At 39.7% G+C, this 27081-nt stretch overlaps 1 protein-coding gene across 3 annotated transcripts in view; it reads right to left on the bottom strand.

The window, feature by feature from the left end:
• HEATR5B (HEAT repeat containing 5B) overlaps positions 1 to 27081 on the bottom strand; it is a 66494-nt gene that overhangs the window by 7080 nt on the left and 32333 nt on the right. For 2 of the 3 annotated variants that reach the window (XM_075707030.1, XM_075707032.1), the window contains 13 exons: positions 25977 to 26121; positions 24845 to 25084; positions 22705 to 22956; positions 20458 to 20639; positions 19336 to 19404; positions 16945 to 17124; positions 15383 to 15620; positions 14474 to 14734; positions 13380 to 13507; positions 13049 to 13193; positions 6848 to 7117; positions 2839 to 3063; positions 159 to 310 (listed from right to left, as the gene is read on the bottom strand). In XM_075707030.1, the coding sequence (XP_075563145.1) occupies positions 159 to 310; positions 2839 to 3063; positions 6848 to 7117; positions 13049 to 13193; positions 13380 to 13507; positions 14474 to 14734; positions 15383 to 15620; positions 16945 to 17124; positions 19336 to 19404; positions 20458 to 20639; positions 22705 to 22956; positions 24845 to 25084; positions 25977 to 26121 (2487 nt within the window). The remainder of the gene's footprint in view (positions 1 to 158; positions 311 to 2838; positions 3064 to 6847; positions 7118 to 13048; positions 13194 to 13379; positions 13508 to 14473; positions 14735 to 15382; positions 15621 to 16944; positions 17125 to 19335; positions 19405 to 20457; positions 20640 to 22704; positions 22957 to 24844; positions 25085 to 25976; positions 26122 to 27081) is intronic. The other variant, XM_075707031.1, reaches the window with a different exon arrangement.

The raw sequence follows: 27081 nt of genomic DNA, 5'->3' as shown, positions 1-27081 counted from the left end.
TTCTATAAGGCACTGTTGAAAATTGTAGTTATTTTGACATGCAGCATCTGTCTGTGAAGGAATCACCAAGCATTCAGAAAATAAGGTAAATATATCACAATTATTATCACAATTTTTTGCAGCTATGTATCATTCACATTCCTATAACGTGATCTTACCCAAGGATCACAGGAATTTAATGCACTTTTAAATCTGTTCATACATCCATTTTGTAAAGACTGCACTCCAATTATTTCAGTGCTTGCTGACCAAAGGAAGAGAGCAATAGCTGTAAGTATGCTTACTTCATCAAGAATAGGCTTAGAGGCTTCTGAAAAACAAAAACAAATATGCTGTTAGCTTACTCCAAAAAGGGTTTAGAATTTATTTAGTAAAAGCCAATGAACACAGCTAAACTCAGAGAGGAAATAAAGGTACCTGAAATTATTTGCAACTGTATACAAATATGCATCTACTTATTACAGAATCACTTTATCATTATTGACTGTGACTGACAAAAAGCTGAGCAACTCTATTATAACAGTTTTAATAAAATCAAACTTTCTGAAACTCAAATATCAAGGAACAAACATCACCCACGCTTTCTCTGACCAAGTCATATTTTTTTGTTTTCAATGTGTAAACAAGAGAAGAAAAATGTATTTTTTAGATCCTTTCCCAATTAAAAATATACTTTGCTTTTTTTTTTTTTTTAATCTCTTCAGCTGATACATCAGAGTAAGAAACTGATATCAAGCATGGCAACAACTTTTACTTAACATGAGGTTTCACATAACAGAGACTAGCTGATCTGACAGCTACCTGTCACCAATAAGAACAGTGCTACTTTAACCTTTCCTGCTTTTCAAATAGTCTGTATTTGCCATTGTCATCCTTTTTTTCCTTGCACAAGCTCCGTCTTCACAGATCTCATTCATGAATTTACATCAACAGGAAAAAAAATATAATTATTATAATATATATAAAAAGTAATGTTCTGCTCGTTTTGTTGGCCAGGTTGGTTCTGCTCTCCCTTGAGAGGCACAAAAACCCAGCAGATATATAGTCTGCAGAAAGAAAAAAAGCATGACTGCCCTTTACAGATGTCAGCTAGTCACTGGATAGGCTTAGCCATGATGTAAGACCTTACTTCAAAAAACTACTCCAAGCGTTAAGTGAAAATTTTTTTCAAAATTTTTTAAATTCTAAATTTGTTTAAATTTTACTGAATTATGAGACTTGAAATCATATGCAGTAGACCTGGCTTAGATTCTTATGTGCATGATGTGTCCCACTCCACAGAAGACGAAAGAAAAAAAGGAAAACATACACTCTTGCAAGGAGCAGAGAAAGACTTCTGAAGTCTGCAAAAAAGCCTAAAGATGTTTCTGGAAAGAGGGACTGGGAAATCTTTACAGTAACAAAAGGCTGAAAGACAAGAGCTGATGTGACAAATCAAATTAGAAGTTTGACTTGGTTAACACAAATCTACTGATCCTTCTCCTTCAAACATTTTCAGGATTGTTTGCAATTACCTACTCGCTCCCTATCTCTCACATGAGTAACTCCATTCAAGCCTCTCTTCAGTCTCTATAAATGGCTCCTTGGGATGTAATAGGATGGTTTTTGGCTGAACTTCCATTATGCAAATGACAAATCTTTGCATGTCTCTCTTGCTAACCACACAGCTGAGACTGTACATCTTTTTTGCTTTTCGAAGGGCAAGGCAAAGTATGAATGTGAACCCAGAGAAATAGTCTGCAGTTCTCTAAAGAGACGCAGTAGACATCCTGCTGGTGGGTAACACTTTTTTTGACAGGGGCAGGATTTTTTTCTCACCACTGAAAGGTTGTAACAGTGTTGTGAATATCCTACTCTAGTGTGAACCTTGCCACAATTATCCCTTGCTGTCTGGACACTCGTTCACTTTAACACTCTCTGTCATTAAGACTATATGAATCATGTCAGCAAACACTTAAAAGATACACTGTTTGCCATTTTTCTTAAGGTTTAATTCAAGGTGTCGAGTCCATGTAAAGTACTGAACAATTACAGTTTCAGTAAAGAGATGAGTTCCTCTACAAACACTGTGTTGTCAACTAAAATCTCCTTTCCTTTAAGCTAGCAGGTATTCTGTGGAAAGAGGAAAGGAACTGTGGAAATGATAGTTTGCTCAGGCCTTGCCAACACATCTAGAGTTGCCAGTAGCCAGAGAAACTGAGGCATGGTCCAGGAAGTAAGGTGAATTCACCTTGGAACTCCTTTAGATTTTACGTGCAAGACATTCAGCAGATGTCAGAAAGACTGATCGGTATCAGAAGGTAGATTTCCAAATTCCAGAAACAAGTCACTAGCTGAAATGAAGATGACTGGTAAGGTCAGCCTGAGGAAAATCTAAAGCATGAAATAATCACGTCATAATGGGATTCAAAATGGAAGAGGAAAGCCTGAACTAGAACATAAAAATACCCTATGGAAAGGACCTGAGGGGGGCAGGGGCTGCAAGATGAGTTGCAAAAGGCAAAGTTTCTAACAGGAAGTTACGATCAATATTGTCAAAGAAAACAGACCAACAAGGACAAATCAGGGATGGGAACTCCAGAGATGTAACTGTATTTGCTTAAAGCCAATGCTGTGCTTGTCTTCAACACAACCTATTAAGTAACTCCAATTAGTTACACTGTGTGCACTCAGGTCTTTCTCCCATTTCAATTTTACAAGCAATTCATCACCACTTTTAATCCCCAACCCTCAGACACGAAGCCTATTAAATTATAGGCAGATAAAATACTTGCCTTTCCATTACAGCAAAACCCAGTTCTCTTTATTTTAACTGTCCTGCACTGAGAAACCACTTACCAGGTTGAGAGTATTCCAAGATAGATGCCAGAGTGCTGCGGATAAGACCTGTCCATTGTTTCTGAGTTTCATCCGACCTGACTGTTGGAAGAGTAACAATAGTTTTTATCCCTTGAAGGGCTGCACTGACTGGAGGTGGGACCTGATTATCTGCCGATTTTACTGCTGTTTCTTTCAACACTCTTGTAATCAGAAATAGGATAGTGGGTAAGATCGTCATACATCCTTTAAAAAAAAAAAAAAGAAGACAAAATAGAGTTTCTGAAGTTAATTCCAACAAGTGTCTTAGATAACCTCTTTAGCTTTCCCAATATGGATATATATGGCTAGGAGACAAAGGAGACATGAAGATAAACTGCAATTCAAGTAACAAGTGATATGTGCCATTCAATATTTTATCACCAAATTCATTCATCAGTACTACTGAAGTGTATCATAACACAAGTCATACAAGCCAGCACTTAAAACGTTGCTGTCAGTTCAGGAATGATGATTCAGCTATCAAAGGAGACAAAACAATCCTCCTACTGCATTGCTTTTCTGAAGAAATCAACACCTACCTATATGTTTTGTGCAGCCAGTCCTGCAGATACAAGTTAGGCATACTCAAGAAATATTGGTCAAGTAACATATAACCTGACTTTAGACACACAGGAACTTCATTAGAAGGAATTTCAATCACACATGTAGACTTTAAGCTTCTATAGGACTGCAAGAAAGGTGCTATTGGGTTTAGGCATGTAATACTAATCTACAGCTCACTTCAGACAGTCAAGTCTCTTTCCATATCTTTTCTATGCCCTGTTTTCCCACATCTGTGGAAACACAAAACCCACTATTTTCCCACTTCTGGGTATGCTGTGAGAATAAATACACAAAGTAGAATAATTAAGACTGGAGGGGACTGCTGGAGGTCATCTAGTCCAATCCCCTTTTTCAAAGCAGCCGTTCCTCTAGATCAGATTGCCCAGGATCTTGTCCAATGGAGACTGCAAAATGCTTATGTTTTAAAGAAAGAGGAAGAAATACAAAAAACCCGCTCAATCCCAGAAAGTAATGAATTAACTTTGTTCACAGTTTCCCTTACATCCAAAGGCTCAATTAACACAAATGTTTGTGCATGTACTGTCCCCTCCTCCCTACAGCTATCAGCTGGCTACATCTTCTGGATGAGGAAAAAACCCAACTCTAGCAGTCTCTGTAGACTAACAATAGTTTCTGAGCTACTTGCAGTGGTCACTTGCCAAATGCTGGGAGTCATGCCTTCACTCCAGTCAACACAGAAGTAGTACTGTTACTTTTTTTTGCTTCCCTCCCCCCACCCCCCCAAAAAAAAGCAGGGGGAGAAAGGAAAAGGAACCAGGAATCAAGTAAAAACAGTGCAGGACTCTAGGTCAGCTCAAAATCTACGATTTTTAAAGAATTATCATAGAATCATAGAATCATAGAATCATCTAGGTTGGAAAAGACCTTTAAGATCATCCAGTCCAACCATTAACCTACACTACCAAGCCGACTCTAGACTAATCAAGGGTAGACCAGACTAAACCATATCCCGAAGTGCCACATCTACCCGTTTTTTAAACGCCTCCAGGGATGGTGACTCCACCACCTCTCTGGGCAGCCTGTTCCAATGCCTGACCACCCTTTCCGTAAAGAAATTTTTCCTAATTTCCAGTCTAAACCTCCCCTGGCGCAGCTTAAGCCCATTTCCTCTTGTCCTATCGCTAGCTACTTGGGAGAAGAGACCAACACCCACCTCACTACAACCTCCTTTCAGGTAGTTGTAGAGAGCGATAAGGTCTCCCCTCAGCCTCCTCTTCTCCAGGCTAAACAACCCCAGTTCCCTCAGCCGCTCCTCATAAGACTTGTTCTCCAGACCCTTCACCAGCTTCGTTGCCCGCCTCTGAACACGCTCCAGCACCTCAATGTCTTTCTTGTAGTGAGGGGCCCAAAACTGGACACAGTATTCCAGGTGCGGCCTCACCAGCGCCGAGTACAGGGGGACAATCACCTCCCTGCTCCTGCTGGCCACACTATTCCTCATACAAGCCAGGATGCTGTTGGCCTTCTTGGCCACCTGGGCACACTGCTGGCTCATGTTCAGCTGGCTGTCAACCAGCATCCCCAGGTCCTTTTCCGCCAGGCAGCTTCCCAGCCACTCTTCCCCAAGCCTGTAGCATTGCATGGGGTTGTTGTGACCCAAGTGCAGGACCCGGCACTTGGCCTTGTTAAACCTCATATAGTTGGCCACGGCCCATCGATCCAGTCTGTCCAGGTCCCTCTGCAGGGCCATCCTACCCTCGAGCAGATCGACACTCCCACCCAATTTGGTGTCGTCTGCAAACTTACTGAGGGTGCACTCGATCCCCTCATCCAGATCATTGATAAAGATATTGAACAAGACTGGCCCTAAAACAGAGCCCTGGGGAACACCGCTCGTGACCGGCCGCCAACTGGACTTAACACCATTTATCACTACTCTCTGGGCTCGGCCACCCAACCAGTTCTTTACCCAGCGAAGAGTATGCCTGTCTAAGCCGTGAGCTGCCAGCTTCCCGAGGAGGATATTATGCGAGACGGTGTCAAAAGCTTTGCTAAAGTCGAGGTAGATGACATCCACAGCCTTTCCATCATCTACCAGGCGGGTCACCAGGTCATAGAAGGAGATCAGGTTGGTCAAGCAGGACCTGCCTTTTGTGAACCCATGCTGGCTGGGCCTGATCCCCTGGTTGACCTGTACTTGCCTGTGGAGTTCGCTCAAGATGAACCTCTCCATAATCTTCCCCGGCACCGAGGTCAGGCTGACAGGCCTGTAGTTCCCCGGGTCCTCCTTCCGGCCCTTCTTGTAGATGGGCGTCACATTGGCAAGCCTCCAGTCATCAGGGACCTCCCCTGTTAACCAGGACTGTTGATAGATGATGGAAAGTGGCTTGGCAAGCTCCTCTGCCAGCTCCCTCAGTACTCTTGGGTGGATCCCATCCGGCCCCATAGACTTGTGAGCGTCCAGGTGGCATAGCAGGTCATTAACTGCTTCCTCCTGGACTATGAGGGCTCCATTCTGGTCCCTATCCCTATCCTCTTGCTCAAGGGCCTGAGTACCCTGGGGATGACCGGTCTGGCTGTTGAACACAGAGGCAAAGAAGGCGTTAAGTACTTCAGCCTTTTCCTTGTCCTCGGTGACAATGTTCCCCCCCACAATTTGTAAGACACAAATTGTCTGTTTGAAGACAGCCCATGTTGTGTTCTGAGCATGACTTTGTCCCAAGTATGTTATCTACCATGCATCTATCTCATTAGGAAACCAACCTCTAAAATGTCTTATCTACATCAGTGTGTGAAAATTCCCAGAGATCCATGAGACAACTATTAAGCAATTTGTTATCTGAAAAGCAAAACTGAAAGAGCACAGCCTCCCATGCAATTGTGTCCTTTACCCCTGAACTCTACTCAGTGCAATTACCCTAGTTTACACATATCCTTTGTGACAGTCTCCCTGGGCAGAAGAAAGCTCCATTTAGTTTACAGTCACATTTGGGGCGACTGACAGCCAATGGCTGCAAAACCAAGTGTACCACAGCTGAATTGTGCTGTTTTTTCCTCAGCAGGATTCTCTTTTCATCCAGCTGCTGCTTTTCATGAACTTCTCAGGAATTTAATTATCTCCAACATGTCTATGTTCTTTTACAATATGATTAAAATTAGCCAAAAGGTTTCAAAATCATGAAAAAAGGAAGGGAAAAAAACAACAAAAAATCACAGTGATATAGAGCACATTTCCTCAGAAAACTTGCAGCACACATGCAAAATTAAAATCAGATAATTTCCTTTATGTTGCTCACTGGAAAAGCCTGAATTCTTAATTTATTTCATAACCCAAACATACTTTTCAATAGATGACCCTTAAAGAATCCCATAAAAACATATTTACAGTTTGCTTTTGGCATCATATGCTCACTACACTTCCCCTGTAGTAACCACTCACACGTATTTTGTTACAATACTTTACCTGCTGGAGAACACAGAGAAGGCAGGTCAGACAGTATAGTAACAGTGGCAGCCACAAGACGAGCACTTTCCTCAGAGAGGTGGGATTTGGCAGCAATGTGACTTGGAGAATCTGACACTTTTGAACTCAGATGGGGCATGTGCCGTACCAGGATAAACATGAGCAATTCCATGGCTGCAAAGACTAGAGATTTTCCAGGCACAAGACCACCACTCTCACCTCCCTCTCCTAAAGCAGGAGCATTTTCTTTTTCCTCAGTATCATCTTCATCTGAAAGAAGGAAAGACATGTCTGAGGAGACAATTAAGAAAGATCCCATACCAAAGATTACATGAAACACTCTTTAAAAAAAAGTTAAAAATCAAGAAGGCGGCTCATATCAAACTAAATGCTTTACTTAGAATAACTTAGAATCATAGAATCATAAAATCATAGAATGCTTTGGGTTGGAAGGGACCTTGAGAGATCATCGAGCCCAACCCCCCTGCAGTAAGCAGGGACTGAACCTGTGAACTTGGCGTTATTAGCACCATGCTCTAACCAACTGAAGTGCTTTAGAAGTACTGTGATTGCAACAATACTTATTTTTCTAGTTCCAGATGGATTTTTAAAAGTAGTAATACTTACACAAAATAAGAATGCAGTAATTATTGTTTCTTTTAAAACAGACTTTAAAATTAACAGCAATGACTGCCAAATAAATAGGCATGACAGTATTTTTTTTATTTAATAGCTATTAATTAAATGTTCCACCCTGACAAAATCTTATTTCAGCCTACATTGATTATGAAATAAGAGAACAGAAAAGCATTGTAGGATTCTATGTCCGAGTTCATGATTTCAGTGCATTCAGTTCAAAAAGTCTCTCTTTTGAATGACAACTTGGCCAGCTGCAGTCTTTCCTTCTCCCATTAAACAGCAACACAGATTCAGTAAGTCAAAGCTGGCCCAAACTACCCCTAAGGAGCTCCTATGAATTTAAATGATTGCTAGTGTTATCACATTCACTGATTTGAAAACTGCAACTTACTGAGCCTACAGTAAACAATTCCATTAATTCATATGAGGGAACAGAGCTTGCATTTTTAGCTGTGCTGGTTCCTCAAGTTCCAGCAAAATCCCCTCTCTGTTTTTATGTGGAAAACAGGCAAAAGCTAATGGTTTTTTTCTCAACAGTATATTGTACCAGACTAAGATGGTAGTTTTCCTTAGTAAGATAATATTCTTTGGGTTTTACTTTACTTCTTTCAGGTAAAAGAAAACATGGCAGACCTAACCTAACCAGGTATCAATGAACTATTTGCCAGGTTGCCACTTGGAAACTAACTTGGCAAAGATGGAGACAGTACATACAATGCGAGATTTTTTTAAAGAAATGGTAAAGGGACAATTGAACAGGGAGATGCTCTGTTAAAAGGAAGAGGTTACCAGAAGTACCTCAGAAAGTAGCTTTCAGACTGATGCTAATACACTTATCGAGGATATTCTTACATAAAGTAGAAATAAACTAACAGAGTATGCTGATGAAAGGTCTAAGCAAAACATCAGAAGCTGAAATATCATACCAGAAGAAGCAGGGATAAAAGAAGAAAGAATGAATTTTACTAAAGGTCAATAAAGGCCAAGTAGAGGAACAGGATTTAGATGTATCAACTCCTCAGAGAATCTCAGAAAAATTTAAGTTGAAAGCGACCTCCATAGGTGATCCAAGTCCAATCTCCTGTTCAAAACAGGGCCAACTTGAAAGCTAGAGCAGGTTGCTCAGGGCTGGTCCAGTTTTCAATGTCTCCAAGCATGGAGATGCCACAACATCCCTGGGTACCTGTTCTACTGCTTCACCACTCCCATGGTGACAAATTTTTTCCTTGTATCCAATCTGGATTTCCACTGCTGCAACTTGTGTCTGCTGCCTCTTGTCCTTCCACCATATGCCTCTCAGAAGTGTCTGGATTGGTCTTCACTTTAAAGCCCCTTTAAAAGGGGGCATTGCTGTTCTATTCCGTATTAACCCTCTCTTCTGCAGAGTAAACAAGTTAGCTCTCCCAGCCTCTCCCCATGTGTCACATACTTCACTTCCCTAGGCAGCTTAGTGGACCTAAGACATTAGACTTCCACTGGACTTCCTTCAGTTTGTCAACATCTCTCTTATTCAGGATGAGGAGGAAGGGCGAAGAAAACTAGACACTGTTCCAGATACATCTTCACAAGCTCAAGTTGAAAGGAAAATCATCCCCCTTAATCTACTGGTCACGCTTTTCTAATGCAGCCCAGTAAGAGTCTTCAGCATTGCATAAGCACACTACAGATTCACATTCAACTCGTGATCTGGCAAATCTGCTATCCAGTCTGTCAGCACCCCAGCCTATACCAGTGTACAGGGATACTCCATCCCAAATGCAGGATTTTGCATGTGTCTTCACTGAACTTCAGCAGGTTCTTAGTCCTGCAGCTCAAGATTCCCCTGAAAGGCAGCAATGTATACACCTTCCAATGTATACACCACTTGCACAATTTGGTTATCATCCAAAAACTTGCTGAGGGTGCTTTCTGTCCTATTATCCAGGTTGTTAATGATGATGTTTAACAGTAGCAGACCCAATACTGAACTCTAAGGAACACCAGTTGCAACCAACTGCCAGTTAGATTTGAATCAACAAACTCCATTCAAGCACACCAGTCCAGCTGGTTATTCTCCTACTTCTCAGTCCACATCTCTCCAATTTGAAAATGGGGTACTGGATCAAAAGCCTTGCAAAAGTCAAGGTAAAAAATATCCACCACTCCCCCTTCATCCAGTTATTTCATCACGGAGGCTGATTAGGCATTATTTGTCCTTGGTAAGGCTGTGCTCACTATTTCAAATCACATTCTTCTACTCCATGTACTCAGAAATGGTGTCCAAAGGAATTTACTCCAAACACACACAGCAGGCTTACTGGCACATAGTATCCCAAAACCTGCATCACAGAATCGTTTAGGTTGGAAAAGACCTTTAAGATCATCCAGTCCAACCATTAACCTAACACTACCAAGTCCACACTAAACCAATTAAGGGTAGACTAGACTAAACCATGTCCCAAAGTGCCACGTCTACCCGTTTTTTTGAACACTTCCAGGGATGGGGACTCCACCACCTCTCTGAGCAGCCTGTTCCAATGCTTGACTACTCTTTCCGTGAAGAAATTTTTCCTAATATCCAATCTAAACCTCCCCTGGCACAGCTTGAGCCCATTTCCCCTTGTCCTATCGCTTGTTACTTGGGAGAAGAGACCAACACCCACCTCACTACAACCTCCTTTCAGGTAGTTGTAGAGAGCGATAAGGTCTCCCCTCAGCCTCCTCTTCTCCAGGCTAAACAACCCCAGTTCCCTCAGCTGCTCCTCATAAGGCCTGTGCTCCAGACCCTTCACCAGCTTCGTTGCCCTTCTCTGAACACGCTCCAGCACCTCAATGTCTTTCTTGTAGTGAGGGGCCCAAAACTGGACACAGTATTCCAGGTGCGGCCTCACGAGTGCCAAGTACAGGGGGACAATCACCTCCCTGCTCCTGCTGGCCACACTATTCCTGATACAAGCCAGGATGCTGTTGGCCTTCTTGGCCACCTGGGCACACTGCTGGCTCATGTTCAGCTGGCTGTCAACCAGCATCCCCAGGTCCTTTTCCGCCAGGCAGCTTCCCAGCCACTCTTCCCCAAGCCTGTAGCATTGCATGGGGTTGTTGTGACCCAAGTGCAGGACCCGGCACTTGGCCTTGTTAAACCTCAGACAGTTGGCCTCAGCCCATCGATCAGCCTGTCCAGGTCCCCCTGCAGGGCCATCCTACCCTCCAGCAGATCGACACTCCCACCCAACTCCCAATGAGTAGAGACTCATGGCTCTACTTATTGGAAGTTAGACATAGTATCTACTTTTTGCCATTTATTGGAAAGCTTTCTTGAGCACCACAGCTTTTCAGAGATGACTGCAGCAGCCTTAGCATGTCATCAGCCAGCTCCCTCAAAATGCATCCCATCTTGTCCCAGGGTGTGTCCAGCTTTTACCTAAGCGGTGCCTAACCTGATGCTCATCTAGTGTAGGTAGCAATTCTCTCCCCTAAACTTGGTCACTAGACACAGAGACACAGGAGGACTAAGCAAAGAAGGTAACAGTGCCTCAGTTCTTCCCCTGACAAGTTTTGTCATTAGATCACCCAATCCATTCAGCAGCAGGTCCAAATTTCCTCGGCCTTTTTGCTGCTAACATATCTATAAAAACCCTTCTTGTCACGCTTGACCTTCATCACCAGTCTCAGCTCCAGCCAGATTGTAGCTTTCCTAATTCCACTCCTCCATACTTGAGCAGACATCTTCAGTGGACTTCCTGGGCAGTTTGCCCCCACTTCCACCATCCATACACTTCCTTGTCACGTTTGAGCTCAGTCAGAAGTTCCCATTCAGCCAAGTCAGCCTCCTGCCATGCCTGTTTAACATCCTGCACTTTTGGATGAGCTATTTTTTGTCACCGAAGATGAACCATCTCTCTTTCCTTTGCCCTTCTGGGAAGCTTATCACAAGATCTCATCTGCAAGCTCCCTGCATAAGCCCAAGTCTGCTAAGTCACACCAAACCTTTGACTCGACTACTTGCTTTCTTCATTTCCCTCAGGATCATGAACTGCACTATCTCATGGCTGCTACAGCCACAGCTACCATTAATGTTCATAACCATTTCTTCTGTACTAGTGAGGAGCAGATCCACTGAGCCCCTCCCTCATTTCGACTGTCCAGCATTTGGACTGAAAAAACCTGTGCCTCTCACATTTCTGAAAGCTTCATATTGTTAGCCTCCTGCAGCGTTGCCCTTCCAGCACATGTCTGGATGGTACAAGTCTCTCATGAGAATCCCATAGCTTGTGATTGGAAGGCTTCTTCCAGTTGGTTTAATATGGCTTCACCCACTTCCTCTTCTTGATTTGGCAGTCTGTGGCAAACAAGACGACAGTTCCTGACTGGTATCACCCTTCATTTCCTGTTATTGGTATCAGTTCTGACCTGTCAAAGAGGGATGGCTGGCCCAGATACCTACCCTGACAGCTTGTTCCTCTTCTCCTCTTGCAGATCTCTATAGTGTTCTCCAACTGAATGTCTAGAGATAAAGCCTTTTGTTGCTGAAAGTCACAACCTTGTAGCCTCCACCTTTGTGGAAGTCCCTCCCTCCAGGGCCATATTCCAGCGTAGCCTATGGCTGTCCCTCCTTCTATGACACATGGGGCTTGGGCTCCTGCACCTGCAGGATCTCTGTGAAGAACACAGCATTCTTCCATTTGCCTTTTCTGACACTACAGAGTCTGCTCACCTTCACATGCATTTCCTTCACATCTCACTGGTGAGACCAATGTCACCTCCAGGCCTGGCTGTACAGACAAGCACCTGGTGAACAGTCACATCAGGACTTTCATCTGAATTTCAAGCCAGGTCATTAGAGCTCTGATGTGCCAGAGACGATTGTTTCTCAGTCAGCAGACTGTGTCTTGCTCTATGTCACTGCCATCATCATGCTGACTTGAGCAGTCTTGTACAGTCTTGAGCAGCACTTCTGGGCTGCATGAGCATGTCCTTCCACGCCAACTGCCTTGCTCCTGTTTGCACACCCTGTTCCCAGAACTCCTGGTTGCTGACACGCCCTGAATGTCAGTGAAGTAAGAACCCAGATGCAAGTCTGCTCCACTTCCTGGCAAGATCTCCTGGGCAGGCAACTTTTCACACTAGTTCCAGTAGCAGTTCACTTACCTCATGAATGCCAGTTGTGCCAGGGATGCACCACAAGACCCTACATTGGGGGCTGAACCATTACACTTCAGAAAAAAGGTAAATGAAGTGCTAGCAGGCAGTCAATAGAGAAACATTAATGAAACTGAGGAAGATATTAGTAAGACCTTAAGTGGTATGCTGGGTAAAATTTTCATCACTTATATTCAAGAAAAATGAATGAAAACCATGACGTGAAAAGAATAACCGCTAGAATGATCAGAGGAAGAAAAACCACATCTTAGAAGAGTTAAGAAATCAGCAGGTAAGATTATGAATACATCAAAAGTATCTGTGGAATACACAGCATTTTCCTCCTCACTTTAATCACACTCTAATGTATCTGAGTTCCTTTCCCAATACAAAAACCTGTTGCTTATTTACTCTGCAAAGCAAGCTGTGTTTTCAAAATCTTACTTAGGGTGTTCCTTTTTTCCTGCAAATAATCTTGAGCTGCTCTTACTATCTGCTGGACAACTCCTGTGACCAGTAGCTGGACTGAAGGAGGATCCCAGGTCAGGAGGAGTCGGTGAAGCACACTCAAGAGTTCAACACCAAGGAGCTACAGTAAAACAAAATACATATTAAAAAAATTAATTAGGACTTAACAATTCCTAATTGTTATGTCACTTGCTTATGATGAGCAAATACTTTTCTCATGCAAAAATAATTACAGCTTTGGTAATCATCACAGATGAAAGAACAAGACCTAGAAAAAGCTCATTGTTACAACATGCTCATACAGTACCTGGTCCTCTGCAATATGGATCCTGGCACAAGGGGAATCCAATAAAGTATGAAGTGCTTGTAAACAAGATGTAACATGCTCAACAGGTTCTTCAGGTCGTGGGGAACACAGAAACTGTATACTAACACCTGAAAAGAGCAATAATTAAAAATAATGTTCACATGGTCATAAAAATCAAGTTTTCTTTTTTAAATTTCTTTAGAAGTATAGCAGGTTGTTAACAACTTCAGAAAGATACATGTGTTTCTGAACTCTTCTTCCTTTAAAGGAAAAGAGAGTTTATGCATTAGAAATAGCAGAATTGTATTCGCTTTCTCTTCTGCACCATGCCTTCCCCAAAATTTGGCAGGAAAAATAAACAGTGACAGCAAGCAACTTAGATTATTGATTGGAAATTTGTTCTAAAGATCTGTGAGTCAGACTTCTGAATCCTTGAATTGTAAACTGAGTTTTATTTTATTGAACTCTTTTAAATGTAAAGATAACTTCAGCTCAGTTAAGCCTCAAAAACTATGCAATATTCATATTATACACTTAATTCTGGTTTTAAATATCTGTATATCTCAGCAAACTGTTGGCATTCCTCAGAATAAGTGATCGCATCCACCACTTAAAGCTGTTAGATAACAACAAAAGGAAACAGCACTACTTGCAGAAGAAAAACTGATGAAAAAGCTACTCCACGTGACTTGTCAAGTATCAGTCTCTACTGAACTGTGTTTTTATGAGGGTGTGTATTTTAATTAACCTTACAGCTTTTGTCTCTTTGAAGCATAAAATTTTGTGTCATCTAAATTATATTACAGCACAGAACAGTTCCGACTCATTTTATTCAATTACATAAATAAACTAGATATACAACTTGTCTATAAAAAACACAATAATCACAATGACAAATATTCTGGTAAAGCTATAATGAACACAGGAGGCAGAGAGATATGGAGAGAAGGAGACGGAGATATTTCGAAACATTAGTGTCCAGACATCTGATGCATTTTAGATTTCCCAGATTTCAAGCAAAGTATCTTTTCTCATTCCCCTACCATTTTGTACCATAATGTGCCAGTACTGAACTCTAAACTTGTAACTCTTACCCAAAATTAAGTGCATTCGATCTTTGTTTATCTCCGGCAAAGATTTAGGGGTAGGTGGAGTTCCAGGTGTCTGGTTTAACATAATGGATGTAGCACGTTTCTGTGAATTGGGCATCGCTGCAGCAGTCTCTTCTGCTGACTCTGAAGCATTAAATCCTGTACTGTTTAGCCAAAGTGCCACTGCATGCAATATGGGAGCCCAGGAGTTTCGGTAATGCAGTCTAGCTGTATCAATTGTTTCTGGAGTGTAAAATGCTCCCCCTGTTAAATTAGCAAAGCAAAGGTAAATTCTGAATTCTCTGCCAATAACAGACAAAAAGCACATATTCTAAATTTATTAGTTTGTTTATTCAGGGTGTATTTGATCATGCACATATTCAGATGTAATCCTTGTTAGTGACAGTGCATCCCAATTCTCCTTGTGAAGTAGCAACATTAGTACCTCTCATAAGAAAGTGCAGTGGCCACAATGAAACAGTAAGCAGAGAGCTAGAAAAGCAAGCAAAGTCATTAGGTCTTGCAGCATTTTTCCATACAGAACACTCATTCTTAACTCAGTAAAATATTATAAGACAGTATCCGCTCTAATCTCAAGGGCTATGTTTTTCTTATAGTAAACATCTTTTTACATTTGATATCAAAGTATTTGAGGTGTAGAAGTATTCTCAATTCTACAAAGACATAGTTTTAATGATCTCTGTGATTCAGATAAAGGATATCTTCATTGCAGATTGAAGGAAAAAAAGCACACTCAAACTTCAAACATACATTCCTGTTACACATAGGCAGAAACTTATCACTTGCACAAAGAACGTGCCTGCCAAATAATGTATAGAATAATTTTAAAGTCTTGACTAAGGGTTTCTTTCTGTTTATCAGAACAAGACAAAAAGAAATTCCAGTACTTACCATCTGGTGGAAGCTGGGTAGCAAATTCAGCTGGTAAAGTTAAAAGAGCATAATCTTTCAGTGCAGCTAACCAGAGACGGCTAAGTGCAGGCAGCTCAGGTTGTACAAGTGTTATCAAACTGTCTGGTGGCAACTCATCTATAGTACCAAAATCATCCTCATCCTCCTCCGAGCTCTTTAAAACATGCTTTGGTTTGGTCTCTGCTTCTTTCTTAATTTTCATGGCAACAACGTACACCTAGAAGAAAAACAGATATGGAAGTACATGCTGTGAGATCCTAAAAAGATAAAAAAGCAGCAGCCTTTCCCATGTGAAAGTAACAGATTCCATACACAGATGACTCACCGGAAAACGACTGGGAAAGAGACTTGCAATACAATTACCTTTTATTTAAATATTTTTTTCTTTTATTTCTACCAGTATGTAACACTTAGGGGCATAAAAGGCACTTTCCTAAAACCATCTGGCTACATACTGTTTTCCTAAAAAAGTGTCAGCTACTGCTGCTCTACACAGACATATTGATTTAAATAACTGATTTCACTCAGTCAATGCATCCTTATTGCAAAGATTTCTTTGACCTACATTAAGAGCTAGTAGCTCTAGTAGATAAATTAGAGTAATTGTCACTTTCTGGGAGCAGATTAGGTATCATAAAGACATGAAAATGGCTTTAAATGTGTTACATGAACACAAAAACATTTATATATTTGTCTTTGATAGATGCTATGAGAGGATAAAAAACCTTTTCAAAACCTTAGACAAATATGGGAATAAGCAGAAGTATCAGAAAAACACAGTAAAAATAAGCATTTTTAGGAAAGAAATAAAATAGAAATAAGTGTCTTCACAAAACAGATGCTCCATATCAAAGCTAAAAATTACAGTATGGGGTGATTAACATTACGAAGGAAAGTGTTAACATTTCAGCTGTGTAATTTCAAAGTCACTTCCAAGAAAATTTAATGGAAAAAACCCCCAAACCTTAAAGTACTACACTAAAAGAAACAAAAATACCGTTTGGGTAATTATATGTAGAGCTCGATAACATGCAAGTAACATTTCAGGAAGCAAGGCAAAGTAAGTAGTGCTAACTCTGTCTTTTGTAAATCGTCAAAGATTTCTGGTATGCCAGCCATTCCCCAACAATATCCGTATTAAGCCTGTAATTTATTATGAACACCTTGACAAACTCCTAGTTAATTAACTGCAATATTTTACCAGAATATATTTTAAGGTTGTTTGGGTTTTGTTCTTTTAAGTTTAAGAACAGTAAGAGGAGGAAAACCAAAATCTGATAGGGTATGAGTCTATACTTTAATACAGAAAAGTGTAGTAAAACAAAGAACAATCAAGCATCACTGTAAATACGTATCAACAAAATGGCAGAAAAAGGAACAGAGAAAGATACAGAGATGAAAACATCTCAGGAGTGGAACTGCAACAGGTAAGGAGAAGGGCAGGTGCAAGGCTCACTTGCTGAACAGCCAGTGAGATGTGAGACTGCTATTATACTGCAAAATCTTTTCAAACTTTTAAAGATTGAATGGTCAGTGTTTACCTCAGCCCATGCTTTCAGAACTGCAAGTTTCTCCATAGTAGTCGCACTCTCTCGGTAAAGCTGGCTAGAAGACCCCTTTCCTGCTTGCACTTTATCCAGGGAAGAGACAAGAAGGTTGTGAACTCGACGAAGGTCATTCAGGTCACTTACAACCCCACTTCCTATCCAAGCGCTACATACCTAGACAACAAAGTTTAGAATCATTCTAAACTAGCAAAAAACCCAACAGCTGTATAAATGAAAAAAAAAAAAAATCTGTAAGAAAACAAAACCCAAAACCACCACCACAAAAAACATTAGCAGCTCCCCTCCTGCTTAATATCAAAACATCCGAGGTTTTCCTTTTTTCCCTCCCCACCCATGATAACAGAATTGCTCAGGCAAGTGGTTACAAAGGCTGCATTTGCAAAGCGTATTACAATGGAACTTAATAGACACAGGGAAAATTTTTAAAATATTTTTTTAATCCTCCATAAATAGGTAGTAACAATTTTTGTATTCTGTTCCCAAGCATCTGGTCAAATCATTCAAGTCATTGGATTCAGGTCATTGCATTCACTGTGAAGAATATATTGGACAGCAATCCATAAAAGTACATCTTTAAAACCCCACACCTCTCAAATTAATATATTAAGGCTCCATACTAATAAGAAGCTTTCCAGATCATTAATGTCAAGAAAACACCAAGAAATGAGTGAGATAAAAATCTTTAAATGACTGAAAATCTTTAAACAGCTGTGCTCTGATCTGGAACCAACTGTACCACATTCTGATCAATACCAGACATGGTGGACTGACAGTTGGGTGTCTCCCCACTTTTCTTTTGAATTAAATGGACCCAAACAGGTACGTAAAATCCAAACATCATACAGATCAGCTGGTCCTGTCTAGTGCTATACACTGGCATCCATCCTCTGAAACACATTCACGCCCAGACACAACACATGCAACAGAATAATTCTAGTGCAGCTGCTTTTCTACAAAAAGGGACAGTTTTTTCCAGAAGAGCTGCCTTGATTCTGGTGATGATTCTACAAGTATGAGGAATAGAAGCAAAAAAACCCCACAGAACTCAAGCAGTTCAGGTTTTACAAACTCTTATTTCATGGCATTTTTGTCCTATCTCCAATTTATTTATTTTGCTTTTAAAGAATCAGTTCCATGGGGAAGGGCCTCTCATGATCTGGAATGATGGACATATTTGAAGTAAATACAGACACAAAAAGTGTCCCAAAGGTGCACAGGACAAGGCTGCTGAAAATCTGTCACAAATCCATAATTCATTCACAGTAGGACTAAGACCAGCTTCACTCCTGCTGCTGGACAAGTCAACAGCTGTTTCAGTAATGACATAAAACTACAACAACATCAAACTCATTGAGTGCAGCTCATTGCGGTCCATGTAACTTCTAGAGAGTGAGTTAAATATCCAAACAAAACCTCCGACCATTTGATCCCGTAAGTGCACACATGCACTGTGAAAGTGGTTGAATAGAGAAGATTTTGACAAGTTACACAGAATGTTACATGTTTTCACACAAACTGCCTCTTTATCTAGCTTTAAATGCACAGAAACTTTCCATAACATAAGATGAGCATATTCTTTCCTATGTATAGATACCAAGTTATGCCATATGTGATCCATCCTTACAAATTGTGCTGGAAAGTAAGAGTATAAAACAACACCACAAAATCACAGTCCTGCTGGACCAAGATTTACTAAACAACACTCGCATACACAAAATTATTGTATTAAAACTGATGTTTGCATAGCTAATTAAACTGCTGCCTTAAACTACAGTAGTAATTTAGCTGTGTAAACTACATACCAGATACTACTACAGCCATGCTGCTGATAGACAATTTAAACTACAGTAGCACAAGATCATGCACAAGAAAAAATGCACACACACACAAAAAAATCTTTCACTGAGTTTTCACTGAGAGATTACTATGACTGTAATGAGAATGCTCAGAGCTTCTAAAATCTAAACCAGTGTATTAATCTGAATGGAAGTTTAGTGTTTAAAGGTAAATTATCAGTAATAGGAATATTTGATCAGACTGAAAGGCATCTCAATAAATAAATACATTACTATTGGTCTCATTAAGCAAGGGTTTTTTTCTTTTTGCAGCAAATGCAGAATTGACATGGACACATGATTAGTTTCAGAAAGACTAAACATTTTCTGATGTAGCTCCCAAAAAGGACTTCTGCACTTCTAAGGAAGAAAATGTATTACTAGGAGACTCAAAAGATGTTGCAAGAACATCATGGATTAGGTTTACAAAATTTTCCAGCCACTTGCTACTACTTCTCTTCTGCATCCTTCTTCCAAAAAAGCAGGAAAATCAGTTTAGCTTATACCATCTGAACATTTTCCTCTGTACCTGGCAGGCCTTTGCAGTTATATCGGATGGCGTATCTTGGGAAAAAGCTGGCCTCAGAGCAGCTCCAACCTGTTGATAGGAAGAAAAATAAAAAAAAACCCAACTAAAACAACAGTGATACAACATTCTTCATCTCACCTTGTTTAAGGCTCAAGCACATATACCGAACAAGCAAGACAAGATTGCCAATTTTGGCATTATAGTTACATCCCAAATTTATCCTTGTTGTCTAGCAGACATTTGCAATAATATTTTTTAAACAACAAAGTCCTAAACCAGGTTTTTTAAGGCCTTTTTAAGCCTCAACTACCTTTGTCAAATATGTGGTACTAACTTTCTTATGTTAATGAGTATCCTTTAAAGCATGAAAGTATTACAGGTGCAATTTATGCTCAGGCTCAAGAAGCCGATGACTTTTTCATGTCCAGAGGAATAACAATGTGAAATCAAATGTTTATGGTTGGATTTGCATCAAGTTCCCAAAATAACAAATCCTGACAAAAAAGCCTTTTAGACAGTTGTTCTAAGGCAGCATTTTTCAGAAACAAAAGGAACCAAGTCAAAGAGACAGAAGCAACGGTTACAGCACTACAGAAGGAAGAAGAAAAAGGCAGGAAGTGCAAAGGATGAAAGCCCGCCTTTAAAAAATATTTGCAAAAGATACTGAAGACACAGTGAAGACAAGAGAGGCGAGAGAGTTAAGCTATGCAACAAAATAAAGCAATAACACCCCAAAATAAATCTTCAACTGCCTATCTCCCATTCCTATACTTTTGTCATTTTCATTTAAACAGAAGTATATTCATTAATTCCCAAGAAAACAGATTTATTAGATTCAGTCTGGAACTGGATCAGCATTACTTTCCAATTTCCATTAAATGTAACTTGTAATATTTGGCTTTCAAGAATTGATAGTTACTGAATTTTTAAATTTTGTCAGCTACTATAGATAGGAAGAGATACAAAAATAATTTTTGACGAGGTAAATAGAAGCCTCTTCAGTACATTTTCACACGCAAAAATATCTTCACAGGTCTTCTGAAGCTACAAAATGTTCTTAAAGCTAATACTGGCATATTGGCATAAATATACAATTTCCTGAACTTATAAAGGAGGTCTCACATTAGCCTGATACTGCTCCAGTATCACATGGCCTGGAAACTCTGGCTCAGGAACCGATGCAAATTTCTTGATAATGTCTTCAAGAGCTTGAAGACCCGCCATTCGTAATTGGTTGCTGTGATCAGTCGCAGCCATGAATGCCATTCGAATAAGGTCAGAGAGATGGAGTACTAAAAAGTCATCTTAGAACGAAACAGAAAGAACTATTTAGTAACTTAAAAGATAGCTAACATGACAGATATTTCTAACATTTTCCTCACTGACACATACAAATTTTACCTATGCTTATTCAAAGGTCCACATTTAGGGTATGGAAGAAGGCAGGAAAGAATGTAACCTATTCCCTGCCACCACCCCCGGTGATACAAGGGCTTTTATTCCTAAGACGACCTTAAAAATTAAGCACAAATTTGAAACAAAATGAAACACATGATACATAAAAATTGCATTGAATAGAGTACGTAAATGTAGCTAAGTAGCTTAGAAGAGCTTAGAACATTTAGTAAAGCTAATTTTAGTGATCCCCCCCAAACCTACAAAAAAGTCTTCAATGCAATTCCTGTTCAAGTCCTATACTTATAGTGACCCCTGCTGATAAAGGAAAACCTTGTCAAGTTTAAACACCTGAAAACTTGAGTATGCCTCTAGTTCTGCTCCAAAAGCCACATCCAAGGCTGTAAGTAAGCAGCAGACAACATGCAGAAAAGAACAAGACATAACTCAGTAACATTTCTGAAAGGATTATTCTTCTCTAGTTTTATTAATTTTATTTCCTTCCTTACTCTCAATTTGAAATTACCAGATGTTGTACAACTAATATCAAAATAAATTATTTAAAAACATAATATCCAGGGTGACTAATAAAAAACACAAATTATGAAAGCTCTACATATTTTCAAGTCTCAAGGTAAAAAAAAGAAAAGTTTACTTTGTAGCTGAAACTTTTCAGAGGCATGTCAGTGAAGGAAGACTGGAGATCACAACTACAAAGTGGTAAAGTCTGCACTTATTTTTTTAGACCATCACGGATGTTAGTAAAATTTAAATATTCTGGAAGTTGAAGTTGGGGGGGTAGAAGTTTGCCAAGTTTTCCTTTTTACAATGATACCAGACACATCAAGTTCACTTTAAATAAATTCAGAGATGTAAATTCTCAGGATTATTATATGCAAACCTCTGCAGGATCCTATAAGAAGCAGTTATTTCATGATTTTGTCTATAATACAATACTATCTCAAAATAAACTTTTCCAAAACTCTTCCCTCTTAGTCTTCAAACAGTGACCTCAGCCTCAAATCAAATCAGAAACAAGATTCTCACAAAACCAATGCACAGTGCTGGAACCAGACTGCATCAAAGCAACATAAGCAAAGACTTCATAAATCTCCATATCATAACAGTCACCCTCAACAACATAGACACTAAAATCCATTAATCCCATGCATTCTAGGGTGCTCATGAGATTCATCCTACATACACAAAGTCCTCATGAGCGCTACACGGGTGAAAGCAAACAATCACTATGCACCAGAACCAATACACATGGACAACTTAAGGACAGACACCTCCCACTATCTGCTAGAAAAACATTTCTTCACAAAACAGGTATGTCATCTCTGACCTCTCAGTTTTGATCCTCTAACTCACAAAAGCATCTTCAAAACATGAGCTTTAAAATTTCATGACTCTCATGGATACCAAAAGAATGAACTTTATAAAGCAGCTGGGTCCATGTCTTACTGTAACTCCCTCCCACATCCCTCACTCCGCAGCCAGTGCCAGAACATTAGTTACCTGGCCTTAGCTCTTTTTTCTTTCCTAGCACCCCTTTGGTCTGGAGACGCTAAAATAATCTCTGAAGTCTAATTCACTGTTGTCATTATGTTAAACTCAGAGAAACTATTCCCAGCTCACCCTTAGCGAGAAGTTTACTGCTCCTGTTTCAGACTGGAGAAAAGGTTTGCAAATCTAAGGGGTTTTTTTCCAAGCAGATCAGTCTGTCAGAATTCATATCCTCCAACAAACCTCATCCTTTGTGTTCATGGTACAGTAACTACAATGGTTATACAATTACAATTTTATTGCCTTTTGCTGGCCATTTCCTTTGTTTTTAACCATTTTAATGAAAGGATAACTGCTTATACTTTTTTTCTTGGTTGTGTAATCTTAAGCTGTAAAGAGGTGTCAAAAATTAAAAAAAAAAAAAAAAATTAAAACCAAACCACAACATGCACATTCTGTAATTACTTTTTGGGTTTTGAAGTCTGGCTGAACGAGCCAGTGCCAGATCGAAGTGTGCCTTGTTCGCATTCTCACACAGCATGATAACTCGGCACAGACAGTCTGCTGCAAACACACGAGTTGCCCAACGAGGTGCTACAGAAGGCTTGGATTTATCTTCTTCACCCAAGGTGGTAAACATTGTATCGTCGTCCATCTCATCCTTCTTCTCCGATTCATCATCCTTCCCTCCTCCCAGGGGAGCAGCAGTGCTCATGTCTACAACAGAGAACAATTAAAAAAAAAAAAAAATCCCACTGTTACAATCTACAGAAGACAGCTAAGGACATATTTAAGCCTTTCGTTATACTCAGATTCGAAACAGTCTAGTTCTTCTGTTGATACAACAACATTTGAAAAATGTAGAAAGGCATAGCATTATCAGTAGAAGAAATGTTTTTCGCCTCTAATCTGGGCTATATTACCCTTCATTTGGCTTAAATGATACAAAATAAATTCCTGTAACATTAATTCTCCACAGATACCAACTACAGCTGAATCCCATATTGAAACTTCTCACCTTTGAAAATTAACCTATTAAATTGCCAATAAACAGGGTAAGGAGACTACCAGGCTCAGAATCACAGAATCAGCTTGGCTTTGAACTATTCAGCTCCTGTTTCAAGTAAAAGCTACGGTGCATGTTAAAATGAAACAAAACTATGAAGTTTCATACCATGGGACAGATACCCAGACAAGTAGGCAGTTTATAGCACCCACAAATGTGCTCAATGTTCAAAAAAGTCTCTTCTCTACTGTGGCTGTGAGACTTCATTTCAAAAAATAAAAATACTTCAGGGTTCACATTGAAAAAAAAAAAACAAAACCAAACAGATCTGAACAGGGACAAGAAACAACTCACCAAACATGCATATACACTTCTGCTATTCAGAAATGAGAACATAAAATCTCAATGGCAAGGTCTAAATTAGCAAAATGCCAAGATACTGACAAAAATTACTCTGGCAATAATTAGAGGAGAACGAGAAGAAATTATTGCAAGGGTAACCCACCCCAACTAAGGCATGCTTCTTAGAAAGTCTAAATTTAAGCAGCTGAAGAACCAAGACATTTGACAGAGAAAGAACAAGGCTATGGCAAATCAAACATGGCTGAAGCCAATTCACAAGAAGAGTGTTTTGAGAAGGCATCCAGGACCTTATGTGGCTGCTTTGTAAATCTCTGCTTAAAAAACAAACCAGATTTTGTTCACATGCCAGTTAGATGGATCAAAGGAGTTCAAAATGAAGTTGCTGGCTTATTAAAGTACAGCTGAGAGAAATTTATTTAAATATGGTTCTCTCAGAGATTATTTTACCTACTAATAAATAAAAAAGAGACTGGACAACCATGTTGAAAACTTTAAAACCCATCCCACACAAAATAAGAAAAGGACATGCCAACTTGAAACTCAGGAAAACAAGGTCTTTCTCACTGGGCAGATATATGGTAACTACATTGCATAAAGAAATCATTGGTAGCATTACTCATCAGTAAATGCAAAGCTGGCAACATTTAGAAAGAGCTTCAGGATGAACTCACAGTATGCCAATAAACAAGTATAAATGCAAGAGAAATGAGCAGAATCTGCGTCACAACCATCCTACAAGCTGAAAAACAGGAATAAGGTCTCAGAGGACAAGATCTTTGCAAACATGTCTGCAAAGCTGAACAACAATCAAAAGTTTCATCACCATGGTAACCCATCATCACACCAGTAACTCACAAAACCTCATAAAAGAAAGCTCAGAGTGTGTACAGCACTCTTCCTTCTGTATGGTCCTGATATATAAAGGCTAAAAAGAATACGTCTGCTTTCACTAAGATACTGAAATGTCAGAGTAATAATCACACTGCTTCTCTGCTGGAAATCCTACTTTAAGGCAGCTAACTTTTTAATCTTAAAAGCAGTATTTTAAAACTTTTAGAACTTAACATTAATGATTTCTTTTTTCTAAGCGAGTTTTAATGCACTAGAATCGAAGTTCTATATATAATATAAGCTATGCCTTAACTAGGATAAAAGACAAGCTCCAAACAAGTATTGCCAGAAGATGCTAATACTAAGGACATACTGTTGTTTATATGAACACTATATAACACTTACCACTGGAAGCTGCAAGGACATCCTTACAAAGCATTAGCCAGTGAGAAAGGTTTTCTACTGCCAGCGATGAGAGCATATGACCCAGAGTATCATGGATATCTGAGCACAACTTCCGATCAGTCTCCCGATCCAACATTCCAAAAAGGACACCTTCGAGGCCTGTCTCTGTTATATTAACCCCCTGATGCCGGGAATGAGCATCTCGCCGAGAACCAGCTCCTGGTGCAAAAGGATTCATATCTGCAAAATGACAATGAGAAATCTTTTCTGAAATCACTAACTCAGTTTTAAAATTTGGAATAACAGACTAGAATTGGACATTGTGTATTTGTGTGCGTATAGTTTAGGCAATGATACACCAAAGTGTTACTGAATTTCTTCTGAATTAACACTAGAAAGATTTTAATACAGCAATTAATCTAATTTATTTTCTGCAAGGCAAGTAACACCTCCTAGTATTACTTCCAAAAAAAACCCAAAAAAAACCCACCACCAAAAAGCCCCCCTCTCTCTTCAAGGTACATAACACATGAATTTGTAAAAATGCCTAACAGTACTGGACTCTAAAGAATCTTTCCAGAGACAGACTTAACTGGTGTGATTTAATACGAGTAAGCTCACAAGTTTATGTTCGTAATGAAGACTGTGCTGATCAACACTGTTGAGACTCCTATTTTCAGAATAAAACGATACACGTAAGACTTGAACCAGCCAGCAAAGTCCACAGGCTACCAAGACGTGCTGCTAACAGAACAACACAATCTAATATCTCCATCAAACAGTACACAATTAAGTCAATTTTCAAAAGAGCAAGACCTACAGTACCAGAAAAACTGTAAAATGTTTCCACTGTACATACACTGCATTCCCTATTTGACTGCCACTCTTAATGGGGCAGAGAATTTTAAGTCTGACCTTTACAAAAAGTTAAATTATAAGGGAAATTCAAGAGGTAAATAGGGTTGTGGCCAGAAGTTATCGGAGCTGGAAGGGATGGTTTTAGTTTTTTGTTTTGTTAATTGGGGGGAGGGGGATGTTGTTGGGGTTTCTTCCCCTCTCTGAAGGTAAAGCACACATGCCTCCACATGTGCACTCAACTGTTACAAAAAGACCACATGAAAGAGATACTTACTGATCCCATTGTTTTCTTTGTCTCCAGCATTTTTTGCTAAGCTCATGGCATATTCACATACTTCTGCTGCTTCCCTCTGAGCAAGCTGTCGTAAACATGCAACTGCAGCCCGGCGAAGCAGCAAGTGGGAGCTGCACAAATGAACCTAAAATCAGAACCATTATAGGCAAGTTAACAGCTGCACCCCCATATCAACTAATCAGCGCTGCTAAGGACTAACAGCGTTCTACTTTTCAATTATATGCCCACGTGTGAGCTGTTGGGCACCAAGCTCTTTACAAGACCTTGAGAGTTCAGAGGTACGCACTTTTTATAATGGACAAATGTGAAAATAAAGCTGATATATACAGAGGTGACAGTTGTTATCTGGTTAAAGAGATAAGAGCTTAAATACTGGAACTACTGTACCAGTGTGATTTTAGACTAATTATACTTTCCAATCTGTTACGTTCTTCAGTACTACTGAACCTCATATTCTGCTATAGCTGTAAATCACATTCTTTTAAACAAAATGCCATCATCAGCTGCATCACATATGACAGCTATCATAAAACCTTTTACTTCAAATCTGTAACAGGATTTATAGCGTAAGTTTTTATAAATACCTCTCAATAACACAGCTTCTCATTTCTTTGCTAACACTGGCTTCTAATCCCTTTTGATTCATCTCGAACACAAGCAAATATTTTTCTTATAGAAGAATTGTGCATAGTCCCTGTTTTCCTGTGAGAAAGTAGCTATACAGAGAACTGTATGTTTTTTCCACAGTAGAAGAGATGAAGAGTGCTCTTTAAGAAACTCTGGTTCTTTATTTACCCTGGGGAATTTGTTTTTAATAAACCAAATACACATTTGCTTTCTCGGTATTAGGTTATTATGTGGATGGAAATTGCTTTCCTAAATGAAAGGGCTGTATAGCTTATAAAGCATTTTAACAGTAGATCTTTATTCCACATATGAATACACAAGATTTTAGTCCTGAAAAAACAAGCAGGCTTTAAAGAACCTCCAAATATCACACTGAGGTTGTTTTAATGGAACTAAAATACAGAACATTTGGGAGGTTTAATTAATGGAAAGAGTACTGCCCTGTTTAAGTTACAAA

The sequence above is a fragment of the Pelecanus crispus genome, chromosome 3, assembly GCF_030463565.1.
Source record: "Pelecanus crispus isolate bPelCri1 chromosome 3, bPelCri1.pri, whole genome shotgun sequence".
NCBI lineage: Eukaryota > Metazoa > Chordata > Aves > Pelecaniformes > Pelecanidae > Pelecanus > Pelecanus crispus.
This window is presented reverse-complemented; position numbering and strand designations above follow the sequence as displayed.